Genomic DNA, 12,269 nt, shown 5'->3' with positions numbered 1-12,269 from the left:
CATTCACAGTACAAAAAAAGAAACAAGTCAACCAAGCAGCTTGTTTTTCAAAGAGCTTGCTTGAGCAGCTTGTTCTTCAACTTTAGGAGAGAGCTTAAGTGTATCAAGGTCCAGAAACGGTTTATTAAAAAATAAAAGGTTCAATCATTTGTGATTATTTTATGAACAATGTCTGAGCTTGTTACAAACAATATTAGACAGCTCGCAATGCTGATTCTTTAGGAGGTAAATAATGATCATCTTAAATGATTTCAAACATAGAAGCTGTTAAAATATTTAATACAATTAAGAAAATATTTCAGAGATCTACTATGCTTATCAGTTGTTTCGGTCTTTCTTTTATACGGTATTCCAATACATTCAAGATGCTGCTGTTGTTGCAGAAGTAGAGGCTTTATACTATATTTAAAGATTGGACCATTAGCTCTTCATTTGTGACGTACTGTTTAAGCATTTGTAAATAAGACCGGAAGAAACCATGATTTTTGGTATTGGCTAAGCATGTATGAACAGAAAATGTATGCATTTTAGAATTATTTTAAATGACTGGATATTGTGTGAAACCAACATGGATTGTGTTAATGTGTGGTAAAAACAGATTAAGTCTGTTTATAAGTCTGTAACATAGAGGGGATTGAAATTGGATAATAATTAAAAAGATAATGTCAAGTAACACAAAACAAGGAACATTACAATTACAATGTAATTGCTAAAATACTGCATGGTTTTACTGAAACGTATTAATATTTTCAATACAAAGGACTTAACCATGTAATATGCCAATACTGATTGATTGATTGATTGATTGATTGATTGATTGATTGATTGATTGATTGATTGATTGATTGATTGATTGATTGATTGATTGATTGATTATTCAGTATCACTCAACATAAAACTCAGCTTAAAGAACATGTCTATTAGCGAAAAGGTAGCGTGCAACATAGACATGTCACTCCACAAGAGGACAAGACTCTTTGTACAGCATTCGAAAGGGTAGTCCTCTGGAATTGGGAAGTCATTATCAGAGTCGGAATCACTGCTGCTTTGAATTTCGAATTTCAGCCTCCTCATAACATTTACGCAACTTAAGGCGGTTTTGTTCATGTAGCATCTTGTTCCTGCAGGTTGATACGAGTACGTAATCATCAGGCTTTGGTTCCTTACTGTCCTTTGTCACCTTGTACCTCACATTGGGCGTCGCTCCATCCCATTCGTTTATGTAATAGGTTCTCTTTCATCATCTCGTTTCGAGATCCACCTATGGGAAGGGCATCCGTACCTGACCTCTGCAGAAGCATCCAATTGCACCAAGTCTGACAAGACAGGCAGGAGCGCGCAGCCAATGCCCAGTAAGGCCCCACCCCTTACCAGCGGGCATATATGGGCTGCATACGCTACTGTACATCAGTTGACATTCGCTTCTCGCGATCTCTGCACTGACACAGTTCGGTTAGATTTGCGCTGCTCACTTATTGTCTGCAGGAGGAAATATCGCCAGATCAGCCTCCACCGGGCGTGACAGTTCTATTCTGCCACATTCTGTGTCTGCATTCGGAGCCGCTCGCGCTCTCGTCCGTCTTCCTGTTCCACGGCTGCCGCCACGGACCTTTCTGAGTTTTTCGCGGGTATGTCGCTCTCTCAGTCTTCTCCTTCTGTGTCTAGCCTATTACGGGCCTGCCCGGCCGCGTGTGGGTCTCTTATCGCCGCTAAGGATTTTCACCCTTTCTGTGTGGTCTGCTTGGGCCTCAAGCACGCAGAGGAGGCAATAGAGAACCCGGAGAACTGCAGTTACTGCCTGGTACTGCCTAAGAAACTCCTGCGACACCGCCTTAAAGTTGCCGCTACTCAGTGTGGCGAGCTCGACTTGTCATACTCGGATATGGAACACGGTGACGATAGCGCGCTACCGGGGACCTCCCGGGGCGCGACGGCTCTTGTTTTGGCTGACCAGCCCAATCCTGAGTTCCCCGAAGAGGACATCTTCACGGGTAACCTCCCGCTCGCCGACGATCTTGCCGGGTCCGGTGATTACGACGACGCGGGCCTTCTTGGAATTTCGGAGGACGAGGAGGCCATCCCGCCCTCTGTTATTCCCCAGGCTAGCGCCCCCGCGGCCTTGCCTGAATCCATCCTCCTGGATGTGTGTGAACGAGCGGCCGCTCGTCTCAACATTAAATGGCCGGCTCCACAGAGCGCCACCGACCAGGAGAGGGATATTTATGACGGTAAAGTGTTGGGAGCCCCCCCCGGCCCGAGGAAAGAACTCTTTCCCGTTCTTCCAGCGTGCGCTAAGCACATGAGGCACTACTGGAACGACCCGCTCGATCTTAAACACGGTCTCGCGGGGCTGGAGGTTAAAGATATGGCGGCTCGCGGCATGGGCGAACCGCCTGCCATTGAGCCCTCCATTGCCAGACACCTCAACCCAGTCCAGGGAGGGCTGCCCGCCCCCCCCGAAGCCGGTCCTTCCTAACAGGATGGACCGTTTTTCTGCCTCGGTGCATCAGGCCGTTTATAAATCCTCGGCCTTGGCTGTTAGGACTCTGAATGTCTCCTCCCTCCTTTCCGCTTACCAAGCGGAGATCCTGGACGATCTGGGCCAGCAGTTAGATAAGGGATCTTCTCCCTCTCCTGCACTGTGGAAGGAGATCATCACGGTTAACGACCTCGTTCTCCGTAATGCTCGTCAGGTCGTCCAAACCTGCGGGCGCTCTATGGCGCTTTCCGTGGTAGGAGAGCGCTCGCTCTGGCTCAACCTGTCTGGTCTCCCGGATAGTGAAAAGAAACGTATCGCAGGCGCCCCGGTAGAGCCCGGCCGGGCTCTCTTTGGCCCCGCAGTTGCTATGATGCAACAACGATGCGACGACAAGAAGGAGCACGAGGCCTTCATATTGTATCTTCCCAGGAAGACGGTCCCACGCCAGGCGCCCCCTGTGCGTTTGCCTAACCCCCCGGTCCCGGGACGTAATTTTAATCAGGTCAAGGAAAAGCCTCGAAAGAAGTTTTCTGGGCTTTCTCCCTGCCCCAGAACCCCTGTCCAAAGGACGGAAGGTTCCTGCTGTAGGGTGTCCCCCTCCCGTGGCTGCCCAGCCCATATGTTTAGTGGACGATGTGTGTTCCCCCCTGTTCAAGGGGATTGTCGTGAGGAAAAGTTCAAAAGCAGTGTAACCACACCGCATATACTGTGTTCCCCTCACCCAAATAATAAAGGCTTCGGCCCCAGTGTTTCCCAGAAAACACAACACACACAGAAACACAAAAAACACAATAAATCTAACGAATCAAATGAATTCGTCACAGCGAGATACCCTCTCAATGTAGGGAAATACCCTTTCTCTCGTAATGGTGAACCTGCACGTGTCGTCCCTAGTTTCTCCACTAGAGGGCGCCATTGCATCACAAATAAGCCAGCTAGGCATGCTCGAAGCCAGCACGGCCTGGACGAGCATTCACACGAGCTGTGTGTCAGCCTGGCTTACTGTATTACGCATGATATTACAGGGCTATCGTCTGCAGATTGCTATGAAACATCCACGTTTCAGCAGCGTTCTCTTTTCTCACACAGAGGAAAGCACGGCCCACGTCCTGAAGGAGGAAATCTCCTCTCATCTAAACAAAGGTGCGATTCAGGTGGTTCCCCACAATCTGATAAACCAGGGTTTCTTTTCCCGTTATTTCCTGGTCACAAAGAAGGACGGTTCCCTCCGTCCTATTCTGGACCCCAGGGTGTTGAACAAACATTTGAGGAAATACAGATTCATAATGTTAACCCTTGGTTCGCTCGCCCGTGTCATGAAACGGAACGACTGGTTCACATCGGTCGATCTGAGAGATGCTTTTCTCCACATAAGCATTTATCCACCACACCGGAAGTTTCTTCGTTTCGCCTATCAAGGCATTTGTTACGAACTCACGGTGCTTCCGTTCGGGCAAAAATTAAGCCCCCGAACTTTCTGTTTGCGTGTGGAAGCGGGCTTCACTTCCCTAAGAATGTCTGGTCTACGGATCCTGACATACATATGCGATTGGCTCATCATAGCCGATTCGTGGGAAAAGGTGTTGCAGGACACCTCCCGTGTGCTCGCGCACACCCGATCTCTGGACTTCAGGGTGAATGTGAACAAGAGCAGCTTTACACCCAGTCAGAGGGTGATCTTCCAGGGCATGGAGCTCAACTCAGTCTCCATGCGAGCGCGTCTCTCTCAGGAGCGCGTTCTCTCTCTGACGAACTGTCTGTCACAGTTCAGAGAGGGGGCGAGGGTGCGATATCGCACGTCTCAGGCTACAGGGTCTTATGGCTTTAGCTATCCAGTTTTTGCCACTAGGACCCCTGAGGATGAGGGCGTTCATGAAATGGGTTTTGTCACTACATTTCAGTCCGTTACACGATCTTTGCCGCTCTGTAACAGTGACGCGCACCTGCGTTGCAGCTCAGCGCCACTGGAAGAGCGCGGACTTTTACGCACAGGGTACCCCTCTGGGGACTGTCATGTTGCGGAAAGTCGTGACGACGGACGCGTCCCTAACAGGCTGGGGTGCCACCCAGGAGGGCAGAACTGTGAACGGTTTGCGGCCGAGCAAACTACGTTCAGAGCACATAGATTATTTAGAGCTTCTAACCAATTAGAAGGCTCTGAATCATTTTCTGCCTCGTCTGCAGGGACATCATGTGCTCGTACGCTGCGACGATACCACGACAGTGGCTATCAATCGTCAAGGCGGCGCGCGCTCGCCGAAGCTTCATGCCCTAGCTTACAAGCGTTTGGTATGGAGCGGGCGAGTTTTCCTGTCGTTACGCGCGACTCATGTTCCGGGAATTCTGAACAGAGGCGCGGATCTTCTATCGAGGGGGAACCCGCTCTTCGGAGATTGGCACCTCCACCCTCAGATAGTAGACATGATATGGATGAGACTACGGGCGCCCGTAGATCTGTTCGCCTCGCGCGAAAACAGCCATTGTCCTATGTTCTTCTCGCTAAAGGACTTGGACGCGCCCCTCGAGGTGGACACACTGGCCCACCCGTGGCCCAGAGTGCTGCTGTATGCCTTTCCTCCCCTGTGCCTGATAATTCTCACACTGGCCAGGGCGAGAGAGGGGGGGTTTTCTCTCATCCTGATAGCACCCAGGTGGCCCAAAGCGCCGTGGCTGGCAGAGATAATCCCTCTGTTGTATGCCCAGCCGTGGTGCCTCCCCCTCCGCACAGACCTATTGTCTTAAGCGAACGGGGAGATTTATCACCCACACCCGGACAGGGTAGCTCTCTGGGCTTGGCCCGTGAGAGGACGAACCTAAGCGCGTTAGGGCTTCCCCCGCGCGTGGTGGCTACTATACAGAATGCCAGGGCCGTTTCTACACGGTCCTTGTATGGCTGTAAGTGGCAGGTGTTCGATGAGTGGTGTGATGGGCGGGGTCTCACGTCATATCAGTGCTCAGTCGCTGATATCTTGTGTTTCCTCCAAGACCTTATGGATAAGGGCAGGTCTTTTTCCACTGTTAAGGTCTATCTGGCAGCTATCTCTGCTTGTCATGTGGGTTTTGAGGGCTCAACGGTTGGGCAGCATTCTCTAATCCGCAGATTTATGAAGGGCGCCCGTCGCTCCTTGCCAGTCATTAGGAGAACGATCCCTGAATGGGACCTCTCCATGGTGCTGGAAGCTCTGTCTCAATTCCCTTTTGAGCCTCTGGGGAATATTCCCCTTAAGTTGCTGTCCTTCAAAACAGCCTTGCTCTTGGCCTTGGCGTCAGCCAAACGTGTCAGTGAGTTACATGCACTCTCGGTCCACCCCTCGTGCATCAATTTCTCTCTGGGTGGAGATAAGGTTTTCCTCAAGCCTAATCCAGCATTCATGCCGAAATGTTTCCCTGCGTTCACATCGGAGGTGTTGGAGCTATCCGCTTTTCACCCTCCGCCCTTTTCCTCCGCGGAGGATCAGAGGCTAAATGCCCTGTGTCCAGTCCGTGCGTTACAAACGTATGTGTCTAGGACCAGCGCGTTCCGGAAGAGTGACCAACTCTTCGTTTCATGGGCTCCTCCTCGCAAAGGGGATCCCCTGTCTAAACAACGCCTCTCACATTGGCTTGTGGACGCTATAATCTTGGCATATGAATCAAAGGGAGTGCAACCCCCAGGGAACATCAGAGCTCATTCCACGAGGGGCTTGGCCGCCTCTTGGGCTCTGTTCAGGGGAGTATCACTGCAGGATATCTGTTCTGCGGCCAGTTGGGCTTCTCCCCATACGTTTGTGCGTTACTACAGGCTGGATGTCACCAGAACCTCAGTAGCACATTCGGTCTTGGGGGTGGGGTCTTCCTAACCCTGCCTTCCTTATGTGTGACACACATAGCCTATGTTTCATGTCCTGCTTCACACCGCAGTTACGCGGTTGCGTCGGTGTGGCGAGTTCATGATTATGAGACGCGTCGTGCACCGCCCCTCGGGGTGACCGTCTTTTTCTGGCTAACAGGACCTCACTGTGAGTGTATTGGGCAATCGGGGAGCTGTCCATGTCTCTCCCATAGGTGGATCTCGAAACGAGATGATGAAAGAGAACAATAGGTTACTATCGTAACCCCGGTTCTCTGAAACATCGAGTGGAGAGATCCACCAGCGTTGCCCCGCTTACCGCACGAGAAGCGAATATACTTACTGATGTACAGTAGCGTATGCAGCCCATATATGCCCGCTGGTAAGGGGTGGGGCCTTACTGGGCATTGGCTGCGCGCTCCTGCCTGTCTTGTCAGACTTGGTGCAATTGGATGCTTCTGCAGAGGTCAGGTACGGATGCCCTTCCCATAGGTGGATCTCTCCACTCGATGTTTCAGAGAACCGGGGTTACGATAGTAACCTATTGTTTTACTAGCAACCCCATTAAGATCTCTCCAAACACGGTTGTAGAAAAATGACCAGTCTTAAGCGAGGGAAAAGCACACAAGGTGTCTCCGATGTAAGTTCTTCTTCAAAAAATTCCATGGCGCAGAGTTTGACCGTGTGTGATGTCTTGTCAAAAACAAACCCCCCGATATAAACGTCACCTAGCAGAAATTCCTGTTTGACAAAATCTTCATCTTCATGAAGAAACTTGTTCAAATGGATCCTCTGTTTTTTCTGTAGTGCGTAAGGAAGGTTTTCTTCCGTTTCAACAGAACTTCTGGTCGGTGTTACACCCACCAAAGATGTTTCAGTAGTCATTGTAACGCTAGAGTTGCAGACCGTTTCCTAACTTCTTTAAACACTAAATTCAGTAGGTAGGGGCTTTGATGTGACTAACAAGAATGTGGTGCTTTCGATAGCCATAAAACACCAGCCGCTTTAACACACTCAGTGAGATTAATCATGTCACGGCTTCTAACCCCTGTTCTCTGGATGGTAAGCGTAATATTTCAAAGAACACGAGACTCGCTTTTCATGTTGACGCATTATGCAGACAGACCCCCTAAAATAACATAGTTTAATTTGTTTTTAATGCTGTATTATGCCTGTTTGACTATGCTCAAAGGGTAGTCTTTGAAACAAAATGTAAAACTGTCCTCTACTGGCAGGGAAAAATCTACTTTACAAACTTTTACAACAGATCAGAAGAAAGGATTTCTGTATTATGATTTCATTATAGCTAAATGCCTCTTATCTTATCCGCGGTAAACATTTGTGGTAAATTGTGCATGTGTACTAATTGTTGCATAAAGATTATGCTTGAATTGACCTATAACCTAAAACAGGAACGGGTTATGTTGATGCGGTATTATCGCACTAACAAATCGGACAGAATTTTTAGCACATCTTGTTTATTACAACCGATGTGTCGTACGTCAGGGTCAGATGTCGATGATAGTTGACGACATGTCACAATCTTTAATGTCAAGTGGGATGTTGAAAGAAACGATTCGTTACATAATTTGAAATGTTGGTTTGTCAAAAGAAGAGTTTGGTCACAGATTTAAAATCATCTAAACCTCATGCCTATCTGGTGGAGTAGTAAAAGTCATTCTTTACAAATCCAAAATAACAAACTTTCACAATTGCTTGTGAATGTTTTTTCCTAAATTGATTATAAAATGATACTTTCGTAAATGTACTTCTCGAATTACATAGAGATTTGTGCATGGATAAAACGCGTATAAGGCTAATGTTCAAAATGTGTCTATAACCTTTATAAGAGGAGTCTAACTTTGTTTAACAAGCGCAAACTTTAATGAATGCAACAGGCGTATATGTTTCAGCTGTAGAACAGCAAGACTTACTTTTCACGGTGACGGTTCATGTGATTCCTCATCGTAGATGAGACTGAGACTGTAGTGACAGTAAAAGAAATATCACTTTAGTCAAACACTGTCAAATAGAAAGACTGTCGTGTCATTTCTTAATTTTCATTTATTCCTATAATGTTGATGGTGCTCAAAGAAGAGCCTTTGTCAAAAAAGTTCAACAAACAAAACGGTCATCTGAAATTTAACTAAATATGACAATCACATCATCAACAAACATTGTGATTCTTTTAGTAATTCCTCTAAAATGTCATGATACCTACAAAAAATAGTTAAATAGTCAACATGGGTAAAACGTACTTGTTGGTATGAACAAAGTTTTGTGTTCTAGGTGGGAAAAATTCACTAAGATTAGGTTTCAGGAGTGTTGCAAAACAAAATGTTTTCCCTGTGGTTGTGGAACATTGGAGGTGAATCGTTTGAAATGTAGGTTTGTCAAAAGAAAACAAATAAGTTTAGTCAGACATTTAATAAAAATGCTTAAAATGATTTGCACAAACTTGCACTGACAACGACCAGATAGGAATCTTTACCTAAAAACAAATACCGCCGGGCAAATAAAATGTGAACAGTAATCTTGATCATACGACTAAGAATAGGCAATGGGGGAAAAATGTGTATCGCAATAAAGCGGATATTTTTTCTTATACAATTTCACTGCTTTCTACCTCTAGGCCTTTTGAATTTACGCAGAGTTTTGTGTCCCACATAATTCCTACAAAGAACATGTTTGGATTGTATCTGTATAGGGAAGATGCAATGACGATAAACTTTAATCGATATCGATTTAATTGAGCCAAAAATCATATAGGGAAAAAGACATAAACATGTGAAACAAATGATAATTTAGCTGGGATGCGTAAGGCAATAGTAAAGACTATTAAGTGTGATACTAGCGTACACTGTAAAAAATATGTAGTGGTTTTTGTTGGTTTAACTTAAAAAAGTAAGTAACCTGGTTGCCTTAAAATGTTGAGTTTATTGAAATTAAAAATTTGAGTTGATACAATGAAGGAAATTAGTTTAATAAATAGAAACTCAAAATATGTTTGTATCTGAACCACATAAAAAATGTGATAAATCATGAAAATAGCACTATTAGGCATGTTTCACTGCGTCATCAGAAGTAACACACACATTATTACCCAATATGCTTACAAAATCTTTTAATAATATTTTAATAAAGGTTGTCGAATCTCAAAAAAAAAAAAAAATTTGTATTAACTCAAAATTTTAATTTCAATGAACTCAAAGTTTTAAAGCAACCAGGTAACTTTTTTTCTAAATATTTTTTTTACAGTGTACAAATATTCACAAGTGAAAGATAAATATAATTGTCTTTGTTTGATAAGAAGCTTCATCTTCTGGATCATTGCACTGCATGATTGTTACATGCCTGATGTGATACTTTAAAAAGACCTAGGCCTATTCCAACATCACAGAGAAAGTATTTTTTCTAATAGTGTGTCAAAAGAGAAAATAATCTGGTTCAGTTGTATTTTAAAACATCCCTTTTTCTTAAAATCAAATGTATTTGGTAGCGTGATTGTCTTGTTTCACAATGTATTAACTACATTTTTATCAGGCTAGTAAAAGTAGCATGAAACTTTGCAGACATAGGAAAAGTACATTTTATAAAACAAAACGTACCAATTAACGGCTTTGTGTCAGAACACAACGGATATGTAGATGCATTTGGTAAACTTTTTCTTCAAATTTTAAACTAGTGTCATACAGTGTTTTATTTTGCTATCTTACATATGCAGTGTATCTTACAGTTGTGTGCATTGCAGCAAACATTATTGTCAACTAGGAGTTTAATTGATATTGAAACTTTGTAGAACTAAGAAAAGTAAAATATAGATCCATGGGACATGTACCATTTTTAATTTTAAGTTTAATTGTAAGGTTTTTATGCACAATTTTAAATGTTAAAGATTCACTCTGTGTTGTTTTGGTGAATAACAACTGAAATGAATGACTACCTTGCAGGGTCTTTAACAGCCTGCAAAAACATTGGGGTCAAAGGGCAATCTCCCTCCTAGCGTCATCCGCTCTCTCCAAAGTCTGTTCATGCTGTCCAACAGACAAACTGTCTCAAAAACATACAACATACATGAGCATTACATTTTCAAAATTCTATGCATTTTGAGCAGATAACTGATAGTATATTTTATGTAAAGGGTATGTTTCCAAACTGATGAAGACCAGTTTGGAAGACGAAAGAAAATAAAAATCATATGCGACTTACAATCCTAGATCACGGCTACCATAGTAGTAGTATAAGATATGACCGGTTATTATTTAAAGATCGTGCTTAGACATAAGACGAGTAAAATTAAACGTTACTTATGCAGTGTCTTTGAACACAGATGACAAACTTTGTCGATGTGTTTCATAGCATGGGGTTCATACAAGGTTAATAGTTTAAGACCTGCTTTGAATATTTGTAGAAATAAGATCTAAGATTTTACATTTTAAACAAGCTAAAGTTTTTGAACAGACGATTTTAGTAAGAATATACTTTAGGTTGAGTTTAAGGAAAATCATTCATGTGGCATCAGATCTTATACGGTTGTCTCATAGGTAGATAAAGAAGATACGACTTTATTTAAACTTTAAAGATTGGATTTAGAGCTCATTTAAACTTTAAAGATTATACTTTGAAAGAAAATTAGTACAAACTAAATATTGGCTCTGGAAAGGCATTGGCAGACAAACTTAACATGTGCTCTGACATGATGTACAGAGTCTCAGCTCTAACCCCTCCCGTCCAAGGGGGGTCTGAAGCATTCATTTCATAGTGGAGTACTCTGGGAGGATCGGAGGGTGTTTATTTTTATATTTATTATTATATTTTGCTAAAACTATAACTAAAAGTGTTATAATTTTAATAATTTTAGTAACATTTGTTTTTATTCATTTAAAATAGAGAAAAGTTAATTTTATAGAACCAATTACCGTGTTTGTGTGCGTGTGCGTTTCAGGTATTCCCCTGATCAAAATTTGACCCATGAGCAAAACAGCTTATAAATTATATTAATTAATGTATTATTTAATTATTTTTTAAAAGATGTGGAAAGTTAGATGCAGGCTCTCTAAATATTATGATTATGATATTACTAAATAATATCTCTAGATGATTTTTGTGAACCCGTTTCATACATTGCGTTGCTTCATAAGCAGTGTGTTTTTTCTTCAACTCTATAAACATTTAATGCGTGTCGTGACCTGTGAGGCCCTATAGCCCAACTCCCACGGATGAGGTACGTTTCAAAAGGGACGAATAGTGCCATATATTAGGCGAGATCTGAAGCGGATGGCAACAAGGTGTCAGGAATACACACCCACACACCCCACCCCATGGGTAAGAGAGGCTGCTTCGGGAGACATTCAGGAAATAGGATGCCTGCATGGTATGGGAACTTTGTTTTTAAAAGATGTGGAATGTTAGATGCAGGTTCACTAAATATTGCTAAATAATATCTCTAAATGATTTTGTGTGAACCGTTTCATAACTTGTATTGCTTTATAAGTAGTGTTTTTTTACTTCGAATCTATAAACATTTAACTGAGCGGTATTTTTGTGACTCCATTTTATTTAAAACTAAAATGGTTGGTTTAGGTTTTTTAATTATTGTTTTTATTAAACTATTTTATAAACATTCAACTTTTGCGGGGTAGATTTTCGTTTATATTATTTGAAAAGAAGAGAATGCTTGTGAGAGATACACTTGACAGTTTTTTCACAGTACAGCATGATAATATGGAATGAGGAGGAGGAGGAGGAGGAGGAGGAGGAGGAGGAGGAGGAGGAGGAGGAGGAGGAGGAGGAGGAGGGTCCTGATAGCCCGAACTTCAAAGGATAAAACTTTCCGTCACAAATATATATCATACCATCTTCAAAGGATAAAACACCATATATTATCATTATTAACGACTTCATATATTATTAACGACTTCAAAACATCATATATTATACCCTATTCAAAGGATAAAAACT

General features: G+C 43.2%; 2 protein-coding genes across 2 annotated transcripts in view; both read left to right on the top strand.

The window, feature by feature from the left end:
* Positions 1–3,174, top strand: part of LOC137083179 (uncharacterized) — a 172,377-nt gene extending 169,203 nt beyond the window's left edge. Inside the window, exon 2 of the mRNA XM_067448939.1 lies at positions 1,230–3,174. Within this exon, the coding sequence (XP_067305040.1) occupies positions 1,631–2,476 (846 nt within the window). The 5' untranslated portion in view covers positions 1,230–1,630 and the 3' untranslated portion in view covers positions 2,477–3,174. The remainder of the gene's footprint in view (positions 1–1,229) is intronic.
* On the top strand, positions 2,481–6,709 carry LOC137075227 (uncharacterized). Its single transcript, XM_067446166.1, has 2 exons — positions 2,481–3,144; positions 3,374–6,709. Exons 1-2 carry the CDS (start codon positions 2,481–2,483, stop codon positions 6,316–6,318), a joined length of 3,609 nt encoding a protein of 1,202 aa, XP_067302267.1. The 3' UTR covers positions 6,319–6,709.
* The last annotated feature ends 5,560 nt before the right edge of the window (positions 6,710–12,269 follow it).

The sequence above is a fragment of the Pseudorasbora parva genome, chromosome 1 (genome assembly GCF_024679245.1).
Source record: "Pseudorasbora parva isolate DD20220531a chromosome 1, ASM2467924v1, whole genome shotgun sequence".
In the NCBI taxonomy this organism is placed as follows: Eukaryota; Metazoa; Chordata; class Actinopteri; order Cypriniformes; family Gobionidae; genus Pseudorasbora; species Pseudorasbora parva.
Note: the sequence above shows the minus strand (reverse complement) of the source record. Positions and strands in the feature narration are given on the sequence as shown.